We start from the raw sequence: 26,271 nt of genomic DNA, 5'->3' as shown, positions 1-26,271 counted from the left end.
CTCGCCGCGGGGCTGCCGCGGTGCCGCCTGCGCGCGGCGGGCAGGCGAACGCGGCGGGCAGCCCGTGCGCCGGGCGCGGGTCGAGGACCCCGGGGCGGAGCCGCAGCCGCAGCCGGGGCCCATGGGCTCGGGGTCGCGCAGCCCGGCCCGGCGGCGGCGGTCCCGGTCACCGCGGCGGGAGCGCGGCCGGGAGCGCTCCGGCAGCCGGGAGAAGCGGCGGAGGCGGCGCAGTCAGAGCGGGGAGCGCCGCCGGGAGCCGAGCTCGGGGTGAGCGGGCACCGGGCCCTGCAGCGGCTGGGCCTCGAGTGAAGGGGGGAACCGGGCCCGGTGGGGCGGGGAGACGGGCCTCGGTGTGCCGGGGGTCGGGGGAGACGGGCCTCGGTGTGGTTGAGGGCTGGTCGGACCAAACCAGGGCCCTGTCCCCGACTCCGCTGCCCGGCTGGGGTGAAGGCACCGGCAGAACCCGGAGGGAGGCTGCGGCGGGACTGGGCCGGGCGCTTCCTCCCGCCGAGCCCAGCCCCTCGGGGCGGGGAGAGAGGTCGCTCCGGTGCGGGGGCGACGCGTTCCCTCGGCTGACGGCGGGTGGTCCCGCCGGGCCCGTGCTGTGCCACGGGCAGGGACCGGGGAAGGCTTGAATACACCTGGGCTGGCGAGGGGTTTGAAAAACGCTGTTCGTACCACAAAACCAGCCCGTTTGGGGTTTTTCTGGGGGAATGGGGGTGGTAGAGGGGAGCGGGTACCGCCATGAAAGCGCATTTGAGCTTTCTCAGGTCTGCTGGTAGCTCTAGCTGCGGCTTAGGTTGGTTTTTGACACGTTTGCGGCAGGGAAGTGCGCTCTGGAGTCTGACACGGAGCCAGTAACCATCTGCCAACTGAAATACGATTTTCCCCCCACCCCAGCTCTGACTCTGGCGATGAGAGGCAGAAATGGAAGAAGAAGAAAAGCAAAAGCAGGGACCAACACCATAAAAGCCAAAAGAAACGCCGCTCACGGTCCCGGGGTTGCTCCTCTGGCTCGAGCTCAGAGCGCGAGCAAGACAAGCGAAGAGCCCAGAGCAGAGAGCGGCGGAGAAAGAGAGATGGCTCCAGGTCTTCTGTGTCCTCCGTCAGCTCTCCCTCCCTGCCACGATCCCAGAGCAGGGAGGAGACGGGACAACAGCTGAGCCTCCAGGAGCGCTTGAGGCTGAAGGAGGAGAAGAAGAAGCAGGCTGCACTCATGAAAGCCTTGGAGACACCCGAGGAGAAACGGGCTCGCCGGTTGGCCAAGAAGGAGGCCAAGGAGAGGAAGAAGAGGGAGAAGATGGGGTGGGGAGAGGAGTACATGGGTTACACCAACACTGACAATCCCTTTGGGGACAACAACCTGCTGGGTACCTTCATCTGGAGCAAGGTGAGCTCTCCTCCATGTCCACGTGTTGTAGGAGAGGGCTTGAAGGAGATTGGGCCCCTGTGGCCACCATGGAACAGGACAGGAGCAGTGGGGCATTGTGCAGGGACATTTGCTTGAGGTGGGAACCTCTGTGACACTAAAAGCAGCCACATGAGAGCAAAGCGCTCATCTAGGTCAGCAGCTGGGTGTTTCTGACAAGCTCAGTGGGGTTTTACCCCCTTTCTCTTGAATACCAAGGTCTGTAGCCAGGGGTGTGGGGCGAGGAGGTGGGTCAGGCTGCAGAAGAGGGACCCTGAGCACTGGGCAGCTTTTACTGCTGCATTAGTGCTCCCCAGGTCGGGGAGCCTGGGTTTTGCTGAGGTGCTTCAGGAGTAGGATTTGAGCCATTTGGGGACCTTCAACAGGATCAGAGCTTGCTGCAGCGGCAGGAGTGGGTGGGTGTGGTGGTATTCCCTGGCCTGTGAGGGGCTGTAGAGGTTGCTGGGTTTTACAGCTTCCCTTGGCCTTTATTTCAGGCGCTGGAAAAGAAGGGGATCAGCCACCTGGATGAGAAGGACCTAAAGGAGAGGAACAAGCGAATCCAGGAGGACAATCGCCTGGAGCTGCAGAAGGTGGGATCAGATGTCCCCTCTCTCCCACTGTCTGACAGAGAACCCTGTGGACAGCCCAGTTCTTCCAGTCACTAATCTGGAAGTCCCTTTGTTCTTCTCACTGGGGGTGCCCATAGGATGTAGGATCAGGGGAACCGCAGGACACTGACTTCTGCTATTTCAGGTTGAAAAGACTCTTCTCTTGGGGTTGAGTCTAGCTCAGGAGGTGCTGAGGACAAGTGCCAGGTTGTGGCACTGAGGCACTCAGTTGTGACTGTGTTCTCTGTCCTCCAAAGGGCTGGCAGCGAGCGGCAGGCAGCCTGGCCCCACTGGCCCGTGCTGGCTCTCCTTCCACGTGGCTCCTGGCTCCCCAGGAGCCTTGGGCTGATAACAGGAGCTGAAGCAGCTCAGCAAGCAGGGTTACAGCTGTGTCCTCAAATGGGTGTCCTGCGTGGGTGCCCCATCTGCGGCGGCCTCACATCTCCCTCCTCTGCCCTGGGCAGGTGAAGCAGCTGCGCCTGGAGCGGGAGCGGGAGAAGGCGATGCGGGAGCAGGAGCTGGAGATGCTGCAGCGGGAGAAGGAGGCAGAGCACTTCAAAACCTGGGAGGAGCAGGAGGACAACTTCCACCTGCAGCAGGCCAAGCTGCGGTAGGTGTGTGGCTTCAGAGGGACGCGGCTGCTGGGGAGTAGAGGGTGGCAGGGACTGCTCACTGTCCCTCTTTTGCCCAGGTCCAAGATCCGGATTCGGGATGGGAGAGCAAAACCGATTGATCTTCTGGCCAAGTACATCAGCGCAGAGGATGACGACTTGGCTGTGGAGATGCACGAGCCCTACACTTTCCTGAACGGCCTGACTGTCTCTGACATGGAAGATCTGGTGGAGGACATCCAGGTGCCAGCGCTGCTCCCACTGTGCCAGGGCTGGCTGAGGGGCAGCAGCTGAAGGCTTGTCCCCGCCCCAGCTCTGCTTCCCTGCCTGTGGCATGGAGCAGGTTCCTGATGTCTTGCTTGCCTCCTGCCCCCAGGTTTACATGGAGCTGGAGCAAGGGAAGAACGTGGACTTCTGGAGGGACATGACCATCATCACGGAGGATGAGATAGCCAAGCTCCGCAAACTGGAGGCCTCGGGGAAAGGAGGCCCAGGTAAGTGGGAGAGAAGAGCCTGGTGTGGGTGTCAGGGGGAGCGTGAGCTGTGAGTAAAGTGGGGTGTAGGGTCTGCCACGTGCCCTCGGGCTCAGAGGGAGTTCTCTGGGATCTGCTGGATGGAGGCTGTGGATCTGGCAGCCCTCCTCTGGCTGGGGTCCGGCCTGCGCTGTCAGGTGCAGCACCGGAGGGCCTGGGTGAAGGCAGGCTGGGTGCTCGGAGGCTGACCCACTGCCCTTGCCTGCCTGTGCAGGGGAGCGTCGGGATGGTGTCAACGCTTCTGTCAGCTCGGACGTGCAGTCCGTGTTCAAAGGGAAGACGTACAACCAGCTGCAGGTGCTGTACCAGGGCATCGAGAGCAAGATCCGGGCAGGAGGACCCAACCTTGACATTGGGTACTGGGAGAGCCTACTGCAGCAGCTGAAGGCTTACATGGCTCGGGCCAGGTGAGAGCAGGGACTGTCCCCAGGCCAGGGCTGTGGAAAGACAGAGCACAGACTCTGCCATGAGCAGAGTTGGGGAGGCGCAAACCCAGAGTCGTTGGTGAAGGAGTTTTCCAAGATGGTTGGTTCTCCCAAGAGGAGAGGAGGGCTGGACACTCGGTCCCCTCTCCAGTGGCAGTGTTTACAGTGAGGTATCCAAGAGGGAACTGAACTGCAGGGTTATTCAGTCTAAAACTGTACAAAACCCAGCAGGTTTAGACCCAATGTGGTGGGTGTCACACCTCTGAGCAGTGTGGGCATGGGGTGGTTCTGCTGGGTGAGACCTGACAGCTCATCTTCCCTTTGCAGGCTGCGGGAGCGGCACCAGGACGTGCTGCGCCAGAAGCTGTACAAGTTGAAGCAGGAACAGGGTGTGGAGAGCGAACCGCTCTTCCCCATCATTAAGCGGGAGCCATCCTCCCCCAGCGACAGGTATGCAGCATCGGGGAGCGCATCTGTGGGGCACCTGGGACAGAAAATGCAGCCTTGTGCTGCTGTCCTTCCATAGACAGACCTCAGCTGAGCAGAGAACAAGGGAACCATCCCCATCCCGCTCCTCTTGTCTCTCTGGGCCTCTGCAACTCCCTGCCAGGAGAGTGCGGAGAGGGGGGATGAGTCTCTGGAGCCAAGGCCCCAGCGCCAGGCCCCGAGGGAATGGCCTCAAGCTGCCCAGGGCAGGGTCAGGCTGGCTCTGAGGAAGGATTTCTGTGCAGAAGGGGCTGTTGGGCGTTGGAATGGGCTGCCCAGGGCAGGGGGGAGTCCCCGGGATCCCTGGGGGGGTTGAAGAGTCGGGCTGAGCCAGCGCTGAGGGATCTGGGGGAGTTGGGAACGGTCAGGGGGAGGGTCATGGTTGGGCTGGAGGAGCTTCAAGGGCTTTTCCAACCCAGATGATTCTGTGATTCTTCCTTGCAGGCTGGATCCAGAGGAGAGCATTGTGGTACAGCCGGGGCCATCCTTGGAGCCTGAGGCCGAGCAGGATGCAGAGGCCAAAGCAGAGGCGGAGGGGGAAGCCGTGCTGATGGAGGAGGACCTGATCCAGCAGAGCCTGGATGATTATGACGCGGGCAAGTACAGCCCCCGGCTGCTGGGCACCAACGAGCTGCCCTTTGATGCCCACGTGCTGGAGGCCGAGGAGGACACACACCGGCTGCTGCTCCTGCGGCAGCAGCTCCAGGTCACAGGTAGGAGCCCCCCGGGCAGGCCCTGCGCCCGCCGGCCCTGGCACGGGGAGGGGGTGTGGGGGGCGTGTGTGCGTGGGCTTCGGGGTGCAGGGGTGGAGAGGGATGCTGCCCTTAGAAGAGGGTGGGTTGGAGCTGGAGCACACGTCCAGAGCTGGCCTGGGACATGGGTGACCCAGGCAAGAGCAGGGGGATGGGGCTCAGAGCCCAACGTTCCCTGCGGGTGCCCGCATTGGTCCCTCCCCGCTCCGAGCCACGCCACCAGGCTGCTGGGGCTGTGGACAAGCGGGAAGAGCATTTTGGATGAGTTTTCCAGCACAGCTCAGCCTGGTGCCCACCCAGAGCCCACCCGGCAGCGCACACATCTCTGTCCCGCTCCACATCCCCCGCCCAGCATCTGCTGCTCCTTCCCTCTGCGCGTCTGGGCGCAGTGTCCCCGCGGCAGGACCCGGTGTCACTTCTCCTTCCTACAGGCGACGCCACCGAGAGCGCCGATGACATCTTCTTCCGTAAGGCCAAGGAGGGGATGGGTGCGGACGAAGCGCAGTTCAGCGTGGAAATGCCCCTCACGGGCAAGGCCTATCTCTGGGCTGACAAGTACCGGCCCCGCAAGCCCCGCTTTTTCAACCGGGTGCACACGGGCTTCGAGTGGAACAAGTACAACCAGACCCACTACGACTTCGACAACCCGCCTCCCAAGATCGTGCAGGGCTACAAATTCAACATCTTTTACCCCGACCTCATCGACAAGCGCTCGACGCCCGAGTACTTCCTGGAGGCCTGCCAGGACAACAAGGACTTTGCCATCCTGCGCTTCCACGCCGGGCCCCCCTACGAGGACATCGCCTTCAAGATCGTCAACCGTGAGTGGGAGTACTCCCACCGCCACGGCTTCCGCTGCCAGTTTGCCAACGGGATCTTCCAGCTCTGGTTCCACTTCAAGCGTTACCGTTACCGCAGGTGAGGGGCTGCTCCCCTCCCCTCTGCCCCATGGCAGGGCCCTCCCAGCCCCAGCACAGCTGCTGTCCCACGGACGTACCCAAGGCCTGGCCCAGCACAGGGCTTATTCCTCAGTGTTTTCCCTGTCCTTGCTTTTATCCTGAGGGACCCTGAGACTTTGGTACAAATAAAGAGGGGTTGTTTAAGCCGTGGGATCCTGTGCTTGGGCACCCCACGCTGCTCGGTACCTTGTACCTCACCTGTGCGTCAACACCAGCCAGGACCACACTGGGCCAGCACTGGCAGCTCCTCTGGGGGCTACATGGTGCAGGGGGGCTGTCCTCACCCCCACACCCCCTCCTTGCCCCCATCAGCCCCTTCCCAGCCCCCTCCAGCCCAGACCTTCCCCAGCTGGAGCTGCAGTGCCCTTTGCTCCCCGAGCGCAGCTGTGCCCCAGAGCTCCCGCTGCCACAGACCTTCCTGAGCCCATCGCCCTTCAGGCCAACCCCATTCCTGGCATGTTTTTCCCCTGGGAAATGGTTTTCCCAGCCTGGGAGAACCACCAAGTCCCTCGACCCTGGCTGCAGGCTGAAAGGGTTCAACGGCTGCGAGGCATCTGCCTCGGGAGGAGGAGGAGCGGGGTGTTGGTTGGGATATCTCCTTACAGGGGAAAATCCGGTTTCTCTGTGCTCAGTCCCTCCCCCCCGCACCCTAGCGGCTCCACTGCCCTGGCCAGGGGCAGCCCTGCTCCCCCGGTCCCTCTCGCCGAGGTGGCGAACCCCAAGGGTCTTGAGCGATGCTCGGCAGATTTTGGGGAGCACTTCAGGCCTGGGCTGGGACTCACTGGCGTCAGTCCCTTGGGGTGACCACCATGGAGCGCGGCCATGCTTGTCTGGGATGGCCCCGCAGGGCCCTGTCCCCCCCAGCCCCCGAGCTGTCGGGGTGTCCCCACGCCGGGCTGAAGCAGCCGCCAGAGGCTGCCGGTGTGTGAGCGACGCTGGGGTGACTCTGGGGAGCGCAGCCGCCGGGCAGCCTCTGCCTCGGCCCTGAACTGTCGCAGCCTCGAGGTTGTTTCCTCCCTCGGGGCCTTGCTGCATCCTGTCCCTGGCTACAGCCCCACGGGGGGGCAGCTTGGCCGGGCCTGCCCAGGTCCCCAGCCCGGCTGGGGGGGGCTCTCTGGTTTTGGGGGGTGCCCCATGGCTGTCATGTTCCCCCCCAGTTCGGGGAGGGGGGGGAGTGTTGCCTTATCCCCGCTGTGCTCAGCACTGCCGTCAGGATCCAGCCCTGAGAACACCACAGGGGCTCCCACGCCGGCCGCGGCCACCCATGGGTGCGGGGACCCACCAGCCCAGGGCAGGGGAGGGGGGACACCCCCACCCCGTGCATGGGTGCCCCCTCCCCTTCCTGCCGGACATCCCTGGGCCAGCAGCTGCGCCGGGACACGTCCCCCGGCCTCTCCTTCCTGTGGGTTATTTAAAGCTGTTGAGCAGCTGCCTGGTGCAGGGGGGTTTCAGGGCTTGAGCTCGGTGCAGGAAGGGTGTGAAGGCCGTGCCTGGGCATAGTTTTGGAGAAATAGGGGGAAAAAAAAACAAAAACCAAAACCCAACAAACGCAGTGGTTGTGTGCTCTCCCTGCTAAACCGCCTGGCAGAGCGCCCCTGCCTACAGCCCCTCTCCCTCCAGGACACACACACACAGGGGGGGACACCCCCAAAAACACCCCACTGTGTCCCCAGCCTGGACAGGGTCCACGTCCCCCTCCAGGCGCTGCTGTTTCCCCGCACCCCTGGCTTGGAGCCCTGGACAGAGGCACTGAGGGGCCGAGAGCCTGAGCCCTGGGTGCTGCTGCTGCTTCAGAGGCTGGATCCAGTTGAAGCCCAGGATAATTTTTTCAGGCCCTGGCTACTCTCGGGGCCCTTCATGTCTCCTCTATTTTGGGGGGAGCTGGTTACGCTCCTCTGCTCTGCAGTTTGCCACGCTTGGCTCTGGGAGGCACAGCTCTTTTCCGCTCCCAGAGCCGCTCGCCCTGGGGTGGTGGCGGGTGGGTGTGAAGCCGCTTTCAAGCCCCTCCGTGCCCACATCCTCTGCGAGCGCAGCTGCACACGGTACCGGGACGGCAGGCGGAACGGCAGGAGGGCTGGCACACCCCAGCAGCATCCGGGCATGGCAGGTGCCTGCTGAGCTGGGCTCCGCTTGCCGTAGTGCCACTCCTGCTCCCGGCACCCTCCGCCTGCCAGAACCAGCCGTGTTCCAGCTCTGCAGCCTGGCCCTCCAGTTCCAGCCATCACCACCCTCCTGGGCTTTTGCTGGGGCAGTCTTTGCTCCACACCGAGGGATCGAGAGATGGGGTCTGTGCCCTGGTAGTGCCGAGGTGGTGGCAGTTAAACCTCCTGCTCAGGACTCTGAGCATCACCAGGCCCTCTGCCTGCCCCCGCCTTGCTGATGCCCACGTGTCATCCGTGGGCTGGGACTCTCCCAGTGTTTCGGAGCTGAATGGAGATGCCAGTGCCAGGGCTGGGCTCTGCCCTCCCCAGCGGAGCACAGAGAGCTGCAGTGGAGGCCATCGTGTCCCCTCCTCAGCAGGACAGCGCCTGGAGATGTGCCACTCAGCCAGCCTGGCTGGCCCAGGGCTTTGGGCAGCACAGTGACCCCCCACGCTCAGAGCAGTCGGGCTGGGAAAACCCCCCAGCGTGTGAAAACCCCCGGGGTTCACCCAGCCGCATGCCCCGGGGTAGGGACAGCCGGCGTGCAGGGGACACCCAGGGACGTGGTCGAGAGGGACACCCACTCATTTCTTGGTGGCACCTCAGCCCTTTGCCACCCTCCTTCCAGGAGCTGCTGCCTCCCCATCGGGGGTCTCCGGGGCTGCTGCAGGGGGTAGCGGGGGTGTCCCGCTCCCGGGCCGGAGGACGAGGCCCCGTTGCGGGTCCCGCGGGGCGGCGGCGGCACGGCAGGACTGACCCCCCCTCCAGACGCAGGAATCCGGCCCGGGTAAACAAATGAGTAACCCGGATAAGAGCGCGGCCCCGCTAAATATAGCCGGGCCGGCGGGCCGGGGTGTCTCCGCGCCAGCCCCTTCTCGCAGCCCCGCGGGGACAGGTGAGGCCGGGGGACGCGGCCCCTCGTCCCGCCCGGGGGTGTCGGCGCCTTCGAGGCCGCGCCGGGGCTCTGGGTGCCGGCACCGGGGGGGCTCAGCGCGGGGGATGCTGCCGGGGGTTTGGGGGTGCAGCCCGGTGCGGCCGGACCCAGGCAGGGCGGGGGGCGATGGGGAGGGGGAGAGCCCCGTTCGCAGCGGGGGGGGGACCGGCGCGGGGCCGGATCCGGACCCGGTTCCGGGGGGCGCGGGGCGGGGCCGGGGGGCGCTGCGAGCCCGGCCCTTCCCCCGCGCCCTCCCGCGGGGCTGAGCCGAGCCGAGCTGAGCCGAGCCGAGCCGAGCTGAGCCGAGCTGAGCCGAGCCGAGCCGGGCTGGGCTCAGCCGCGCCGGGTGGGGTCCCGCCGGCAGCGAGGTAGGGCCCGGGTCGGCGGGGGGAGGGAGGCGCTGATGGAGGGGCGGGGGGGCTGAGAAGGACAAAGGGCCGGGAGAGGTGGACAGACAGACAGGCGGCAGCGCTGGGGTGGACGGACAGAGAGGCGAGGATGGATGGATGGATGGCGGGGCTGGGTCGGACGAACACCCCACGGGGCTGCGCGGGGCGGGGGGGGTCGCTCGGTGCCCCCGAACCCAGGAGAACCGGAGCGTTTCGGGGGACGGGGGGAAGCGGTGACCCCACGGGGGATGGGGGCGAGACGGGGACGTGGTGCTCCCGCTCCCCCGCGGCTGTCTGTCCCTGGGGTAGGTGTTCGGGGCTGGTACGTTCCAGGCCCCCCCCCGGCACCAGGACTTTTCTCTCGGGGCTCCCCCGCCGGGGCGGCTCCTACCCCTCCGCGGGGCTTTGCCAGCGCAGCCCCCGCCCCCCCGCTGCTCTCCCGGCAAAGTTTGCCGCCGGCTCCGCGGCGCTGCGGGGAAGCGCCGGGAAAGGGCCGGGAAGGGGCTGGTTCGGACGGCGGCAGCGGGCGGCCCCGCAGCAGCTTCGAAGCCCTCGAGATGCCGCGGTGCTGCGGCCGGGGGCAGCCGAGGCGCGGGGGGGCTCCCCCTGGCTCCCCCCCCCCGAGCTGCCACCTCGGGGCACAGTGGCCGGGGAGCAGGAGGTGATGCCACCCTGCTGCCCCATCACGGGGGCACTCGCACCCATGGGAGGCTCTTGGAAGGATCTGACCCCTCTCCCCACCGTGTCCAGAGGGGGGGGGAATCTCCCAACAAGCCCCGGCTCTTGCACCCAAGGGTGCCTGGGGCATGGGGGTGCACCCTAACCCCAACCATCGTCTACCCTGCTCCGGGGGCCTGGGGACAGGCTGGGACAGGAGCTGAGCTGACTGTGCCCCAGCCAGCCTGGAGGGTGAGCAGGGGGGGGGACAAATCTGCCATGGGCCATGGCAGGGACAGGCGGGACAGCTGCCACGCCTGACAGGGCCTATCCCAGCTGGTCTGTCACGGCTTCCCATGAGAATGTCCCTTGTGCTGGGTGTCCCAGGGATGTCCCTGCCCCAGGCCAGGCCAGCTCCCCCAGCCGCAGGTCCCTTTGATGGCTGCGGGTCCAGGGAGGGACGCTGGGGCCCTGCCAGGTCCCTGTCCCCATGATGTGGCTGTTGCCTTTCCCGTCCCAGCCTTGAGCTGCCCAGAGAGCCCCAGCCTGGGGGAGGGTTGGTGGTGGCACCGCGTCCATCCCTGGCAGGGACAGCTGTGCCTGGCAGGGTCCCATGGGACCACCTGCACAAGGGACATCAAGCAGGAGAGGCAGAAGGGACACTGCAGAGAAACTCCTCGTCCTCCCAGGACAAGGTGGGATGGAGCTGTCCCTGGGGAGATCCAGCAAGCAAAGAGAAGGGACTGGACATGAGGGACAAATGCAAACACCCTGCAGCATCCTCTGGAGAGCCGGCCTGCGGCTGAGCACCGCGTCCAGGGTGGCAGAGCCCAGGCTGAGGGGGGTCACAGGGTGTGGGGGGGAGTCGCTACTGTCTGGTTTGGGGTTCCATTGTAGGCATGTGGTGTCCTGCTGCCCAGCAAACGTCTCCTGTGAGCCCCGCCCTGGCCTGGTCCTGCTAGCCCCGCGCCCAGTCCTGCCTGAGGAAGCCTGGGGAAGCAATGGGCTGGGGCAGGAGCTGTGCTGATAAGGCACAGCCTCTCCTGTACTCCCTATTAGCCTCTCGCCTTTCCCTCGCTGACCTCGGATGTGGCCAGGGCAGGAAGTGGTGCCCGGCGGAGGCAGGGCAGCCTGCTGTGCATCTGCGGTGTAACGCTGGCCCGCGGGCTTTCGCGGCGCCAAGAACCCCATTAGCGCTTGCACCGGCCCCCGCCGCAGTGCCAGCGCCTCAGCCTCCAGCAGCCCATTTCAGAGACAGCTCCTCTCTGCTGGGATTTCACCCCAACACCCTTTGCCTCTACTCCTAGCCAAACCTGGAACATCTCTTTGCCCAAGCTGGAAACCCCAAACCCAAGCGCAGGGGGTCAGCGGGGGGGAGGCACCGGGCTCAGGGTTTCTCCTCTTCAGGACCTGCCGTCCCCACACACATCCTCCTGAGGGGGGGAGATGGTGAGTGAGGAGCCCCTGGCCCCCACATGAACTCCTTCCCGTAAGCGCCTCTGGTTTGCTCTGGTGTGCGCAGAGTCATGGAGTTTATCTCGCTCCCAGCTGTGCTGGCGCTAAATGGCCCCTCTTTAATATTTGATTCCCTCTAAGTGCTGCGCGGTCCCAGGCCGGCTGTGCACCAGCTGCTCAGCCCCAAGCCTGCCCCAGCATCGCAGCCAGTCCTGGGGCAGAGCCCCCCCGTGTCCCCAACCCCGCTGGTGAGTGATGGGTGAGGGGCTGGGTCATGGTTGCTCCGGGGCAGGGGGGGAGGCAAGGACAGGGAGGGGACGTGGGTGACAGCGGGGTTTGGAGTTTGCAGCATGGAGCTGCCAGGACTGATACATCCTCACCCGGCCACGTGTTGGGAGAGCCCCCCCCACTCTGGACAGGGTGGGGAGAGGGGTCAGAGCCTGCCAAGTGTCCCACATGGCTGTGAGGCCCCGGGTGGTGGGGCAGCAGGGTGGCAGCACCCTGCAGGCTCCTGATCGCCAGCCGCACTGGAGCCAGCGCAGGGAGCGCTCTGGGGCAGGACACACACACACACGCTTGGGGACAGCGCCCCGAGAATGTGGGCAGGCATGTGGCGAGGGGCAGCCAGAGTGGGACATCTGATCCACGGCCCCCACGGGGCATCGCTGTGGGGCAGGGGGGGAACTGGCCACCCCACAAGGAGGAGAATCCCGGGGGACATGGGAAAGGCTGGTGGTTTGTTGAGGACCCAGAACCGTCACACCAAGGCCTGGCCGCATGTCTCAAGGGGACTGACGCCTTTGGGCCACCGCTGCCATCCCTCAGGGGCCGAAGAAAACAAACAGCGGGAAGTTTTCGCTCTTGTCTCATGGAAAAAGCTGGGGCCGTCCTCACGCTGCGGCAGTGAATCACCGCCACACTCTGCCAGCCGCTGCCCGGAGATGGGGACGCAGATGGGGACGTGTCCCCACCGCCACCCCCGATCCCTTCCCCACTCCCCAGCAGCCACGGGGCTGACGGTGCAGCCGGTGATGGGTGCAAGGGTGCTGCCGTGGCAGACGGGTGCCAGCACCCTCAGCCCTGCGGCCTGCCTGGATGTGGCCCCACAGGAGAGTGTTGCAATGTCTGGCCCCATCCCAGCCCCTGGACAGGCTGTGGGATCGGCGTGTGCCTCGGGTGTGCACGGCGGCTCCCAGCCCCGCAGCTGCCCTCACACCAGGGGCCGGAAAGGGGGTGGCGAGTCGGGGGGTCCCAGCCCACGAGACGCAGCGCAGGGCTTGCCCGGGACACGGGGACGCAGAGCAGGGCCAGCCGCTGGGTTTGACACCAGTCAGGGCTGGCTTGAGGTTTGACCTGGGGACAGGAACAGAGGGCAGGTGGCAGTGCCACCCTGCATGAGGGGAGGTGGGGGTGCAGGGACCTCCACAGCCAGAGGACCTTTGCAGAGGCAGCGGGTCAGGGTACAGCTGGGCATCCCACAGGGGCCACCGGGCCAGTGACTGCGCCAGCCAAGGGTGTGGGGACAGGGCGGATGGGATACAAGGACATCCACAGCCTAGAGAAAGGTCCCAGGAGGAGAGGAGGAGTCTGGTCCCCGCTGTCACCATGCCTCTGCCCCATCCCACATCATCCCATTTGCAGCCTGGACTACTGAGTGATGGAGGCAGCAGCCCTGGGGCTTCCCGGATGCTGCCCGGGGTCACCCAGCGAGCCAGCGGCAGCGACCCGCCTGCCCGTGACCGCAGCGGTCCTCACACACCCTGCCACAGCCGCGGGGCCGATGGCCCGGTGACAGACCCTTGCCTGTGGGTGGGGAAGGGGGGCTGTCACACGTGCAAGCTGGCTGCGTGTCCCGCTGCGGTGGGCTGGCCGCGGTGCCAGTGCCGGGGGGTGCAGCGCACAGCTCCAGGCGTGGCCGTCCCGTCCTGTGCCTCAGTTCCCCCGCACACTGCGGGAACGGGGCCTCTCCCCCCTGAGCCAGGGCTTAGGAAGGTGCAGCCGCCTTGTGCCTGCATGACCCATCCTTCAGAGCAGGTTTACCAACCCCCCCGCCGCGGCAGGGGGCAGATCCCCCCACAGGGGGTTCTGGCCCTGTCCCCCCGGGGGCAGGAGGGACCCGGTGCTGTCAGAGCCCAGCTGCCAGTGCGGCGTTTCTCCGAACACCCACCGTGCTGGATTGCAGCCTCATGGCAACAGCCGTGTGTGGCTCGTGGCCGGGGACAGTTAATCCTGTCCAGCTGTGGGGCTGGGGCCCTCCCCGCCCGCTGCTGCCGCTGCCCCCAGAGCGGTGCCAGCCAGGCACGTGCTGCGTCCCCCCACCACAAGCCACGGGGTGCCCCACGTTTGCAGGCTCAGGGGGGTGATGGGTGGCTTTGGCCATGGCTTGGCCCTAAACCCCCTCCTTATCCACGCAGGGCGAGGTGGGATCGGTGCTGGCACTGGCCGGGGGCACAGGCCATGGGCCCGAGCCAGGACGGCGCCTGAAACCACCAGAAGGAGCGAGATGGGGTGGGGGGAGATGGACCCCCACAACGGCAGCGCAGCTGGACAGTCAGACACCTGCTTTGGGGTGTTCAACGCCAGCGCCGGTCCAAACAATGGGCAGAACAGCATCACCTCGCCCTGGTTCTCCACCGCCTTCGGCCTCATCGGCCTCTGCTCCAACCTCTTCGCCCTCTGCGTCCTGCTCAGCTCCTCCCGCAAGCTGTCCAGCCAGGCCCGCTCCTCCTTCCTCGTCTTCCTCTGTGGGCTGGTGGTCACGGACTTCATGGGGCTGCTGGTGACGGCCTCGGTCATCATCCCCTACCACTTCATCAAGTTCGCCTGGGCCAGGGTGGACCCCGGCTGCCACCTCTGCAACTTTCTCGGCTTTTCCATGGTCTTCTTCGGGCAGTGCCCACTGCTGCTGGGGGCCACCATGGCCGGTGAGAGGTTCTTTGGCATCAACCACCCCTTCTCCCGCTCCACCAGCATCTCCAAACGCCGCGCCTGGTCCATCGTGGGGCTGGTGTGGGGCTTCTCCTGCCTGCTGGGGCTGCTGCCGGTGCTGGGGCTGGGGCGGTACACGCTGCAGTTCCCTGGCTCCTGGTGCTTCCTCACCCTCCTGCCTGACACTGGTGATGTCGTCTTCTGCCTGCTCTTCGCCCTGCTGGGCATCTTCTCTGTGCTGCTCTCCTTCATCCTCAACACAGTCAGTGTGGTGACACTCTGCCGTGTCTACCACGACCGGGAGTCGGTGCAGCGGCGCCGGGACAGCGAGGTGGAGATGATGGTGCAGCTCGTGGGCATCATGATCATCGCCACCATCTGCTGGATGCCCCTCCTGGTGAGGCCCCGAGTCTTGGTGTGTTCCCCCTGCCCCGTGCTCCTGGTGAGGCCCCGAGTCTTGGTGTGTTCCCCCTGCCCCGTGCTCCTGGTGAGGCCCCGGGTCTTGGTGTCCCTCCGTTTTGGTGTGGCCCCCCCATGCTCCCCCTGGTGAGGTCCCAGGTCTCAGTGTGTTCCCCCCTCCATGTCCCTCCGGGTGAGGCCCCAGGTCGGGGTGCCCCTCCGGGTGAGGCCCTGGGTCTCGCTGTGCCGCCACCACCGCTCTGCACCCCGGCCCGTGGGCTCTGGGGCTCAGCACCCCTCGCAGGCAGAGCAAGTGCTACCTGGTAGCAGCTGCCCGAAACCAGCCTGGGACCCCTTTTCAATGGGCTTGATGCCACACTTGGCCCCTCAGCATCTCCCCCACCCCGGGGCAGCGCGTGGCCTCTGTGTGGCCCCCTCTGCTGACACCTCACCCCCTTTCCCCCTTCTAGATCTTCATCGTCCAGACAGTCCTGCAGCAGCTCCCAGCCGACGGCCGGATCCAGACGCTGCCCACAGAGACGCAGAAGATGCTGCTCATCTACATCCGCATGGTCACCTGGAACCAGATCCTGGACCCCTGGGTCTACATCCTCTTCCGACGGGCCGTGCTGCAGCGCATCTACCCCAGCCTGCGCCCCCGCCCCTCCATCCTCGTCCTCAACCCCTCCCTGCGCCGCAAGCTCACCGCTGACTCCGTCCTGCAGTAGCAGCCCCCGGGGACAGGCACTAAGGGAGGGCACAAGCCACTACACCCCCCCTCCACCCAGGTTAATTAATTGTCCCCATCACCTGTATCCATGGGCTCCCCCTGTCCTCCTCTGAGTGACACCCCCCCAATAAAACACAGCTTGTGCAGCTCCTACCCACTGAGGGTGAACGCGGGGGGGGGGACCAGAACAACAGCCCTTGTCCTCCAGTCTCTGCTTTAATGAGCCGCGGCCCCTTCCCACCACGCTTGGGGGGCCACGAGGGGGGTCCTTGGGGGGGGGGGGGGGGCTGAGCTAGGTTCGCCCCCCCCCCCTTTCCCCCCCAACCCAGGGGACGCACTCAAGTGCAGCTCAGGAGGGTGCGGGGGGGCAGGATGGGGACACCCCCACCGGCACCATCAGCCCCAGGTGGGGTGGGGACACAGGGAGGGGACACAAGAGGAGGGTACACAGGGGAGGGGTGCTACTGCCGCCCCCCCCCAACCCCCCCACTACTCCTGCCCCGGCTTGGGGTGGCAGACGGCTGCCCACACCTCAGCCACGAACTCCTGGGGGAAGGCGAACTCTCCCAGCACCGAGTCCAAGCCACGGGCGAGCTGGGCCGCACCAGGGCTCCCCTTCGCCGCCTCCACCATCGTCGAGGCTGAGGAGGAGGAGGAGAGGCAGGGTCAGCGGTGGGTGGGGGTCCGGGGTGGGCCCCCCCTGCCCGCCCTGCCCACTCACCCAGCTCGCTGTCGCGGATGCCCATGTAGCTCTCCAACAGATCATCCACCCGCCGGGCAGCTTCTTCCTCGAAGGGGCTGGGCTGGGGGCAAGACGCCCAGGAGGTGGGTGCCAAGGAGTGAGGGCACAGCCCAAGGACCCCCCACCCCGCTCCCACGGGGCCATGCCCGTGGATGTTGCACATGTGAGCACCCAACAATGAACCCCTCAGGGGCATGGGGCTGCTCGTCCCCGCCCCAGGCATGGTGTGAGCGCCCATGGGCTCAGGGTGGGGGGTCTCTGGGTGGGTCTTACCCCCTCCTCCAGTGTGGCCGGGCCCTGTGCCCGCAGCCGCAGCGTTTCCTTGCCGGTGGCCACCTTGCCCTCACTCGGGGACTTGCTGCTCCTCGTCCTCTGCCCGATCATGTCTGCACCCCGGGGTGGGGGGCACGGGAGGGGGGTGGGTGTGAGGGTGCAGGCAGGGCATGGCACCTCCTGCCCCTCACTGCCCACAGCCCCGGCCATCCCCCAGCCCACACATAGCGGGGGGGCACTGCAGGGTGAGCCATGCGGGGGGAAGATGCTCACAGGCAGCACAGGCATAAGGGACACCCGTAGGTGCAGGGTGGGGGTGCACACAGTTACAGGGTGCTCGTGGGTGCCCCGGACACTGCACACAGAGTGGGGATACCCCCAAGGGAGAACAAGCAGGTGTGGGGACCCCCCCCCCCTTCCCCCCGAGGAGTGCACACATGGGTGCCATGCAGGGGTGCACACAGGTGTGGTGAACCCTGGGGGGGGCACCCAGTCCCTGGGGAGGGGGCTGCAGGGCCACAGGGCCCTCCCCACCCTTCTCCCAGGAGTCCCCCTGGTCCCAGGGCAAGAGCAGGGGACCCCCCCTCCAACTCACCAAAGGCCTTTTTGGGCTGCACCAGGCGGAGGGTGAAGGGCTGAGCCCGGGGCAGCTCCCGCAGCATCCGGGCCACCTCGTAGTGCCGGCAGCCCACGATGGTGTGGTCGTTGATGGCCTCGATGCTGTCGCCCACACACACCGTCTGGATGCGGTTGATGATGCTCCCCTCCTTGATTCTCTGGGGACCGCGGAGGGGGACGGGGGGCACACAATGACAAGGTGGCACCACGGGAAAGACGGACGGGCACAGCCCCCATCCCACCCCACACAAACACTGCTGTGGTCCCTCTAGCAACCAAGTCAGGCAGGGAGGGTGTGTCCCGTCCCCCCCCAAACTACACTATGTTGGGGGAGACCCCCAGGGCCAGGGTGGACCCAGAGGACTGAGGGGGGGGGGAGGTGTGTGTCAGGAAGGGAGCATGGTCCCAGGGATGGAGTGACAGTCACACCCCCCCACTGCTGCCCCCGGCCCCAGTGTGGCCCCACAGGGAGGGGGGGTCACCTTGATGAAAGCGTAGCCAGCCCCGTTGTCCGTGATGGTGAGGCCAAGTGCGTCCTCTGTCTTGGTCACCTCCACCTCCTTCGTCTCGCCCCGGACGTGGGCAAAGATGAAGTCCTCCAGGCCAATCTGTCCCCCCAGCAGCTTCTGCATGTCTACTTTGTGCGTGTTGAGCGTGCAAAAGAGGATCTGCCCCAGGGAACCCCATCATCAGGGGCTGGGGATGCCCCAGCAGCAAGGGGGGGCATCAGTGGTGCCAGGGCAGGAACCAGCCATGGGCAGAACTGGCCAGGTCTGGGCGTTGCTGGAGCAGAGGAGTCCAGGGACACCCAGCCTGCCCGGGGACCCAGGGCTGCACCAACCCTGTGCCCCCTTCCCTCAGCTCCTGGCTACGCAGCAGCTGGCATCAGCCATGCAACAGGCAGCCCCGGCTCCCTACCCACGTGCCAGGGGGGAAACCGAGGCACAGGGTCACCCCATCACCACCCAAAGGAGACCAGACAGCCTGAGAGTAAACTGCTCTTTTCCAGGTCATTTTAGGGGCTGCATTTGCAAGCAGCAGGGGACCCCTCGGAGGGCTGCCCACAGACCGTGCCACGGGGTTGGCATCCCCCTCTTTTGGGTGCGAAGCCCCCTCCCCTCGCCCCAGCAGCCGCAGCCCCCTCACCTCAGTGGGCGAGATGCCGAAGACCTCAGCGATTTTGGCGTAGAGCTCCTTGACGTTGGTGAAGCCCTCGATGCGCCCTGTGGGGCTGCCGTGGGCCAGCTGCGTGTGAAACACCAGCCTGGGGCGGGCACGGGGGGGCCGGGGGGCCGAGATGCCCTCGGCAGCGGGTGGCTCAGGGGTGCCTGGCTCCTGCCCCATGCCGTTCTCCATGGGGCTGCCCTCCTGGGCCTGCCTGCCGCGCCTGCCCGCCCGCCGCATCCCGCTGCGGCACTGCTGAATTATAGATGGGTGCTGGCTCCCGGCTTGGCCGTAAGGCGATCCCCGGGCCTGGGAACCCGATCCAGCAGCGCAGGTAACCCGCCTGGGATCGGGTGAGCTCTGCCACGTAGGAAGGGCCCCGGCATGGCTGGAGGAGGTGGGTGCCCCACCGCACCCTCCCCGGTCAGGGCTGGGGGCTGCAGCGCTGAGCTCGGGGCCATGCCCCTTGCTACACACCCCAGAGCCCCTGGGATTAGGGCCAGAGCAGCATCGAAGCTGCCTCTGAGCATGAACACACAGAGGCCAGGATGGTTCTTTCTCCAACTTTTATTTGCTCCCATCTCCATCCCAAGCCAAGCGGCCACCAGGAGACGGCAACCAGGAGACTCATCTACAGAGCACAGACCTCGAAGGCAAGAGAGGAGCGGTCGCACACCAGCCCCGGGTTAAACCCAGGGCCAGATCAACATAGTGCTAGTAAGAAAATAAGACACTCTCTAATTACACAGTCTGAGATTAGTGACAGGCAGACCTGGGACAGCCAAGCCTGGCACAGCACGGCCAGGACACAGCTGCTGTCACGGTGGTCCCACGACGCAGGACGGGCTTGGGCAGGGAGGTGGAAGCCAAAGGCCTGTGCACCCCCCCCAGGCTCCCCGCTCCGGAGAGGAAGGGGTCAGTCTCAGCTCTACCTTCAGCATAAAGATTTTTTTTTTTTTTTTTGCCTTCACCGCTGCAGAGGGCAGAAGCTGCCCTGCCTGGTCCCAGAGGTGCAGGGGAAGGAGAGGTGACAGGCAGGGTGACAGAGGTGGGGGGCTGAAGGCACGCATTGGGGAGCAGCAAGGGGAAGTGGGAAGATTAAATAAAGCCAGAGGTGGGTGGAAGGAAGCCTGCCCCGTCACCCGCTGCAGGACAGGGGACCAGGAGGCTTCCTGGGCTGATCTAGGGGCCAGGAGGCAGCGCCGAGCCCCAGGGGCTCCCGGGGCAGGCGGCTGCCTCCCTTCCCTCACAGGGCGGTTAACGGCAGCCCCCGGGTCACCCAGGAAGAGGCCGATTCAGTCCAGGCCAGTAACCCTCAGGCACCTCATCTGCCACCAGACTGCCTCTGATGTCACGAGGGGGAGCTGGGGGAGCTGGCAGGAGTGGGGGGACGCTCACACCACCCGCCGCTGACCCTCTCGCCCAGCACCGCCCCGGCTGGTGGCTCTCAGCCCTGTCACCGTTTGGTCCCCAGAGATGGTGCAGCCGCAGGGCCCAGCTGCACCGGGGCTGGGGGGGCGCAGCTCACTCCAGCGAGGTGCAGGGGGTGGAGGGGGAAGCAGCCGGACCACCAGCAGAGACTGTCCCTTGTGTGAGCTCCAAGGGACAGGGCCGTGGTCCGGCCGGCCCCGGGCTCCGGGCAGGACTGGTCCTCTTCACAAGTGTTCACTGAAGAGGGAGGAAGGCAAAGCTGAATTACAGGGGGCAGCTTCTCTCTCCCCCAGGTGCCCAGCACAGCTCAGAGCTCCTCCCTGCCTACATCTTCCCTGTTCGGCTGCCATCACCCACCCCGCCGCGGGGCTGACCCAGTGCTCCCAGTGCTCACTGGGACACGGGGGCCCGTGGGTGCTGGCTCCGGCCAGCTCTGCCCAGCTCACCTAGCTATCCGGGACAGGATCTCCTTGATGCGCACCACCAGTTTCTCATGCTGCAGTGGGTTGCTCTCGATGGCGCTGTGCAGTTTGGCCATGTAGAAGTCCAGAGTGCTCAGCGTGGGGGTTTCCCCAGTGCCTGTGAGGCAGCAGCCCAGTTAGCAGGGCTAGTGAGTCCCCGTCCAGCCCCGTCCATCACACTGGTGACCAGGAAGGGACCACAAACACTAGGTGCTACCTCCTGCAGCAGGGGAGCTCGTGCCAGCACAAGCCCAGGGACAAAAGGATTTGTGCTGACCTCTGCCTGTGACTACGGCTTGAGAGGAGAGTTCCCAGCCCACCCTACCCGGTTATAGGGGAGCCAACTGGCTGCCACATCCCTGGGGTCCCCACAGAGACCCCCAAAGTGCTCCAGGATCCTGCCCCATCAGCAAGATGAGCATTTACCACCCCACCACTGCCCTCCTTGTACCACATGCAGAGCCCCAGCGGTGCCCCCGAGTGTCACCACCCCGCAGACCGGTCCCCACAGCTGCCCCAAACTCACCAGGGATGGGGAGGGAGGCAAAGCTGGCGGTGAGGGCCTGTCGCACGGACTGGAGCTGCTGCTGCAAGGCCAGGGTCTGCCTCTCCTCCTGGGCCAGCTCCTGCTCCAGCTTCTCCTTGGCACAGTTCATGCTCTCCGTGTGCTTCTGCAGGATGGCGTTCTGCTCCTCAAACTCTGTGTTCATCTTCCGCAGGCGCCGCAGCTCGGCCTCCCGGGCTGCCGGGACCACGTGTCAGCAGGGCTGGTCCCTCTGACTCTCTCCCTCACCCCACCACAAGCCCTTCCCCAGCCACAGCTCTTCCAGGAGGCTCAGTGTCACCAACCCCCAGGTGCCAGCCCCTCTACCCCGCGTACCAGGGACCCTCCACAGCCTGGACCTCGCACCCAGCGCCAGCCGCAGCCGCACCGCGCGGAACAGGGAGTGCAAGATGCCGCAGCTCCGGCAGCCCCCGCCCCACAGCCCAGCCCCTCACCTTTGTTTTGGTCCAAGAACTCCTCCGTGAAGATGGGCACGTCAAAGGTGGAGAAGGTGTCGCTGCACTCGCCAGCCTGGGGGACGGGAGGGGAAAGATCAGGCAGGGCTGAGCCCATCGAAGGGGACCTGTCTCCTTGGGGCAGGGCAGAAAGGAGGCACAGGGACAGGGCAAGGGGTGGTCCTGCCTGGGCAGGCAGGGAGGACGGGCAGAGGGAGCTACACTCTGCCTCCTGCCACGCCAGACTCCACTTCAACGGGAAGCTGACGCCCTGAAGCACAACCTGCAAGTCTCCCTCTGCACAAACCTGAATCCAGCCCGGCTCCTGTGGGCCGAACCCAGTGGTGCCACGTGCCTCAGTTTCCCCGGGGCCTTACCTTGTGTGGGTGCCCGTTCAGCAGGGTGTTCACTGCCGCAGAGCCCACGTCCTCTGGAGAGGAGGAAGGAGGTTACCCCTAGGAGCCAGCCCAGCATCCCTCGAGAGGTTCTGGCACCACTTGGCTGCATCCTGGCAGCGACGCTGGCAGCCCCTGCTCCCACAACTCACCTTTTTTGATCTTTTTCTCCTGGATCTTCTCCGTGCACATCTTGTAGGCCTCTGACTGCTGGTACTCCCGCAGCTCCTTCATGTACTGCTGCTTCTCCCGCTCTGCTTCATCCAGGTACCGCTGTGGTCAGAGGATCCTCAGCCTGCAGCCTCAGGCTCCCCGGGGGGCTGCTGACCCCTCCCCACCACTCAAGGCCCAGCTCCTGCTCACCAGCCCTCCAGTACTGGGACCAGCTCCCTTTGTGGAGCCGCAGCCAGGCAGTGAGCAAAGGGGTTTGGGGTGCAGGCTCCAGATGCTGCCCAGCCCTGGGGGTTCTCTCCTGGGGCTCTGTACCTGCTTCTCTGAAAGCTGCAGTTTGCTCCACTCAGCCCCCAGCATCTTGGTGATCTCCGGGAAGGGCAGGTCAGGATGCTGCGTGCGGATCTGCTCGCGCCGCTCATTCAGGAAACGCACATAGCCTGTCACAGGGGCTTTGGGGCCGTTGGGAAGGATCTTCTTCCTCTTCTTGCCCTTGGGCCAGCCCCTCTTCTTCACTGGCTGGCACCCAATGAAGGGAAAGGGACAACCCGTCATGATCAGAGTGCACAATGCCATCGCACTGGCAGGACACAGGAGCGGCCTGCAGACCCTCCTGGGCCTCCAGTTCCTCGAAGGAAGGTCTGGGCCTTTCCTCAGGCCATGGCCACAAGCCATGGGCTTGCCCAGCTGCATCTGGGTTGCTGAAGTAGAGGGACAGCCCCAGGCTGGGCAACCCAGACCCTGCTCCTGCAAGGAGAGATATGGGCACCAGAGCTCACCTCCTCCTCTCCGTGTGGCTTCTCACCGCTCGTTCGTGCTGACTCTCCCTTCTCCTGCTTGATGGCCACCAGGAAGTTCCCATGCTGAGCTTTGCCTGTGGCATGTCTGCAGCCAGAGAGTATCTGTCAGAAAGGGCTGGAAAACCACTGGAACTGATGGCAACACATCCCCCAGCGACGCAGCCTCAAGCTTACCAAATCCCCCAGCTCCTGCCCATCCAAACAGCCCCCAGAGCTGCCCCCAGAGCCCCTGTTCCCCTGTGAGGGGAGGCCGTGGTTGTGACGGGTCTCAAGCAGAGCCCGGCACCGGGCAAGCAGGGCAGTCCTGGGAACACAAAAGCTGCCCCAAGGTCCAGTGACGGCCCTGGGACCTTTCAGTGACAATTGGGAGGGAGCCAGGAGCTGCTGCCGCTGCTTTCGGGGACAGGTAAGAGCAACGGCCACACCCCTGCATGCCACCAGGCCTCAGGTGCACACCTCAGCAGAGTCCCAAGCAGCACAAACCAGTTGATCCTCCTCTGCAAGGGAGGAGGAGTCATGGGGGTTTGAATCCTGGCTCACCCACACCCTTGGACAAGTGCTGCCAGGAATAAGGGGAACCCTCGAGGCAGAGGATGAGGGCAGGGTGCAGGCGCCGGCTCGACCCGCTCCAGGCACAACCGCTCCATCAGGTTCCTGCCACCCACGCCGCCACCGAGATGCACCCAGCGGCTCTAACGTGCGGCCGGCAGCCCCGACCCCTGCTCTCCAACTTGCTGCCTCGTCTTTCCAGATCAGCATCTGCCTTCAGCAGAGGACACGGGTCCAGTACCTGGGTTGGCAGAGCCTCCCTGCACCAGCTGAGCACACACAGCCCCACTGCAGCATCACCCTGGGGCTCCCCAAGCCTCCCCAGCCCCTTCTCCAGCCGGCTGCATCCCACAGCCAAGCCCCTGTTCCCCGCACACCCTTTGGTCCCTGATGCAGCTCCTGCTCCATCAGAGCCTGTCCAGTGGCAGAGCACGGTTGGCCTCCCCATGTAGGGGGGCTCACTTGGGTTTCATGCAAGTCACAAGACGCAGTATCTAGCCCAGTGCCAAGGACAAGCCCCAGCAAAGAAAGGAAATGTCGCCACGTACCAAAAGCCAGATCGACCCCAACCCGCTCAGGATGTGCCCCAGATGGTGTCGCCTGTTTGCCACAGGTGTAAACCCAAATCTCCTCAGAGACCCCAACCAACCACTATCAGTATCTTGTATCTGTATGAGCCACCCTTGCAAGTAATCTGATGGGAGCCCTTTCTGCAAGCCCCCGCGAACACCACCAGTAACCGCACTGGTCCCTGCGGATGGAGCAGATGCCCAGCACGAGCTCTTCCCATTGGGATCCAAGCCCAGCCAGCTGCCTTGAAGGCCCATGCTCACACCAAAGCCTACAGGAAGGTGTGAGACCATCTCTCCTTCCATCTTCTGCCAGCCTTAGGCTTCCTCTGTCATCTCTACCAGAAACATTCCTGGAGATGCCCATCCAGCAGCATCACGCTCAGCCACACAGCTGGGAACGTGCTAACACCCTCCACCACCAGATCCTGGACCTCCGCCTCCCCAGCCCGCCATCCAGATTCCTCGCATGCCTAAGGATGCTTTAAAAAGTTATTTCAGGCAAGATTCCTCCTCTTCTCCAAGCCTCCCTCAGCTGGTTTGCTCTGGCATCCCCCTCCCTCTGCCCTGGTGCTGCCGCAGCCCCCGGGCTCTCACCCCTCTGCCGGGGGGGCCGGTGGTCGATGCCAGCTTAAGACAGCGTGTGGTCACCCCGTGTGAGCGAAGACCTCACTGGTCTTAATCCCAAAAGACGTTTCCTTTACACCAGGTCTCCCTTTGCCCCGCACTAACTAGCCCAGCTAGGTGGAAGCACAAGCTAACGCAGGAGGCAGTAAGGGAAGAGCCGTGCAGCCCGCAGGAGGGCAGGGGGTCCCCAAAACACAAAGATGATGCCCAAGGCTGGCAAGGCACGAGCGGCTGCCCTCAGCAGGGTGATGCAGGAGGACATGGGGGGCCCTGGAGCGCGGCGGGGGGGCGGCACTTACAGCATCCCAGCAGGCAGCTGCTTGGCACTGTGGGCCATGGGTCCGGGGGGGCCTCACCAACACCGCTCGGGTCAGCACCCCTGAAGGACAGAGCCAGAGCTGGCACCCGCACCGGGCGGGGGCCGGGGGGCTCCGGAGATGGGGCAGGGGGCTGGTGCTGCCGGAGCTCCAAGGGGGAAGTTTGGGGGATCCCCCCGCCCAGGCTCCCTCTATCCTGTGGCGGCATCGCAGACCACCCCCCCCCCCCCCAAACGGCGTCTCCTCCCCAGCCAGACCCCCCTTAGGTCTCTCCACCTCCCCCAGGGAAGCCCCCCCCGTCAACCCTCCTCCCACTCCCACCCCCCCCACTGGCCCCCCGCTGTGTCCCCCCGGCTCCACCACTGCCCCCCACACACTCACCCCCACAGCTCCCCCCCCGCGGCGATCCCCCCACCCCCGGGCCCCCCTGCCCGCCCCGAGGCCCCCGGCAGGGCCCCCGCGATCCATTCCCGCACCGGCCCCAACTTTCCTGGCGTCCCCGGCGCCCCTCGGCCGCCGCTCCTCACCTGGCAACGCCCCGCTATTATTATGTAAACGACAAGCCCGCGTCGGCGCTTCCGATTGGCTGCTCGAGCCGAGCCGTGGGGTCGGAGCCTAACGCGGATTGGCTGGAGCCGTTTACGTCAGGGAAAAGCGGTGGGGAGAGGGCGGGGCGAGGGGGGGCGGGGCCTGCCGGCGCGGCGCGTGCGCGTACGTTGAGGCCGGCGCGCGCGGCAGGCTGCCCGCCAATCAGCGATCGGCGTGGGGACCGGGAAGTGGTGTCGGAGGGCAGCGCCTTAAAGGGGCAACGGCACGGGTAAGGGCGAGTGGGGCCACAGTGCCCGCCCCGGTCTCCGGGGGGGCGGGAGCCCCGGTCGGGACCACGGGAGGGGCCCAGTGCCCCCGGTGTGCTCTTGCTGCTTCCAGCGCCCACCTCAGGGCTGTCCCAGTGACTCCAGTTACCCTCCCCTGCTGCTCCCAGAAACCCCAGTACCCCATGGCTGCTCCTGGTGACCCCAAAACCTACCCTTGGGGTCCCAATGGCCCTGAACCCTCCCAGTACTCCCTCAAAGGGGGGACCCACTGACCCCAGTACTACCCATACTGATCCTAGTGACCCCAGTAGTGCTCATACTGGTTCCAGTGACCCCAGTACCTACTCAAGAGAAATCTCAGTCATCCCAGTAACCCCACACTGCTCCCAGTGATCCCAGCATGCACCCAGTTGAGCCGCTAGTCACCTCAGTCCCAGTGACCCCAGCACTGCTCATAATGGTCCCAGTCACCCAGTACCTCTCAAGAGGAGGTACCAGTCACCCCAGTACCCTCCCAGTGCTCCCAATGTCCACCCAAGGGGTGGCCACCTCAGAGTCCCAGTGACCCCAGTAACCCCCTTCACTGCTCCCAGTGACCCCAGTACTGCCCAATCACCCTGTGACTGTCCCAGTCACCCCAATAATTTAAGAGAAGGTCCCAGTCATCCCAGTACCCACACACTTGTTCCACTGACCCCAGTATGCACCCAAGCAGGGGCCCCCATGATCCAAGTGACCCCAGTACTCCCTCCGCACTGCTCCCAGTGACCCTGTTACTGCCCATACTGGCCCTAGTGACCCCGGTACCTACTCAGGAGGAGGTCTCAGTTGCATCAGTACCCCTATACTGTTCCCAGTGACCCCTGTATTCACCCAAGTGGTAGGGTCCCATGATAACAGTAGTTACCCCAGAGTCCCAGTG

The 26,271-nt window shown here is 65.4% G+C and overlaps 4 protein-coding genes across 6 annotated transcripts; 2 read left to right on the top strand and 2 right to left on the bottom strand.

Moving 5' to 3' along the window:
- Positions 1 to 95: 95 nt before the first annotated feature.
- Positions 96 to 5,947, top strand: CACTIN (cactin, spliceosome C complex subunit). Its single transcript, XM_074928170.1, has 10 exons — positions 96 to 267; positions 901 to 1,390; positions 1,906 to 2,001; positions 2,484 to 2,629; positions 2,711 to 2,873; positions 3,007 to 3,124; positions 3,378 to 3,570; positions 3,916 to 4,038; positions 4,519 to 4,787; positions 5,258 to 5,947. Exons 1-10 carry the CDS (start codon positions 122 to 124, stop codon positions 5,746 to 5,748), a joined length of 2,235 nt encoding a protein of 744 aa, XP_074784271.1. The 5' UTR covers positions 96 to 121; the 3' UTR covers positions 5,749 to 5,947.
- Positions 5,948 to 8,744: 2,797 nt separating this feature from the next.
- Positions 8,745 to 15,538, top strand: TBXA2R (thromboxane A2 receptor). Of its 2 annotated transcripts, none has more exons than XM_074928016.1 (3): positions 8,745 to 8,821; positions 13,776 to 14,686; positions 15,159 to 15,538. In XM_074928016.1, the coding sequence occupies exons 2-3, from the start codon at positions 13,865 to 13,867 to the stop codon at positions 15,414 to 15,416; spliced, it is 1,080 nt and encodes a 359-aa protein (XP_074784117.1). In that variant the 5' UTR covers positions 8,745 to 8,821; positions 13,776 to 13,864; the 3' UTR covers positions 15,417 to 15,538. The 2 variants fall into 2 exon arrangements, with proteins under 2 accessions (XP_074784117.1, XP_074784116.1); XM_074928015.1 differs by lacking the exon at positions 8,745 to 8,821 and adding an exon at positions 9,127 to 9,228.
- A 210-nt stretch (positions 15,539 to 15,748) lies between these two features.
- Positions 15,749 to 18,455, bottom strand: GIPC3 (GIPC PDZ domain containing family member 3). Its single transcript, XM_074928024.1, has 6 exons — positions 18,198 to 18,455; positions 17,534 to 17,719; positions 17,029 to 17,209; positions 16,434 to 16,546; positions 16,140 to 16,221; positions 15,749 to 16,059 (listed from the first exon to the last, which is right to left on the bottom strand). The coding sequence occupies exons 1-6, from the start codon at positions 18,453 to 18,455 to the stop codon at positions 15,908 to 15,910; spliced, it is 972 nt and encodes a 323-aa protein (XP_074784125.1). The 3' UTR covers positions 15,749 to 15,907.
- A 318-nt stretch (positions 18,456 to 18,773) lies between these two features.
- HMG20B (high mobility group 20B) lies at positions 18,774 to 25,082 on the bottom strand. Of its 2 annotated transcripts, none has more exons than XM_074928045.1 (10): positions 25,062 to 25,082; positions 24,517 to 24,596; positions 22,452 to 22,557; positions 21,988 to 22,191; positions 21,654 to 21,774; positions 21,484 to 21,536; positions 21,107 to 21,182; positions 20,634 to 20,849; positions 20,093 to 20,225; positions 18,774 to 19,883 (listed from the first exon to the last, which is right to left on the bottom strand). In XM_074928045.1, exons 2-10 carry the CDS (start codon positions 24,552 to 24,554, stop codon positions 19,871 to 19,873), a joined length of 960 nt encoding a protein of 319 aa, XP_074784146.1. In that variant the 5' UTR covers positions 24,555 to 24,596; positions 25,062 to 25,082; the 3' UTR covers positions 18,774 to 19,870. The 2 variants fall into 2 exon arrangements, with proteins under 2 accessions (XP_074784146.1, XP_074784145.1); XM_074928044.1 differs by having other exon boundaries at positions 24,517 to 24,599; positions 25,028 to 25,077.
- Between the last annotated feature and the right edge of the window lie 1,189 nt (positions 25,083 to 26,271).

This window comes from Athene noctua, chromosome 27 (assembly GCF_965140245.1).
Source record: "Athene noctua chromosome 27, bAthNoc1.hap1.1, whole genome shotgun sequence".
Classification (NCBI taxonomy): domain Eukaryota; kingdom Metazoa; phylum Chordata; class Aves; order Strigiformes; family Strigidae; genus Athene; species Athene noctua.
The sequence above is the reverse complement of the archived record's forward strand: the minus strand, read 5'-3'. Positions and strand labels throughout refer to the sequence as shown.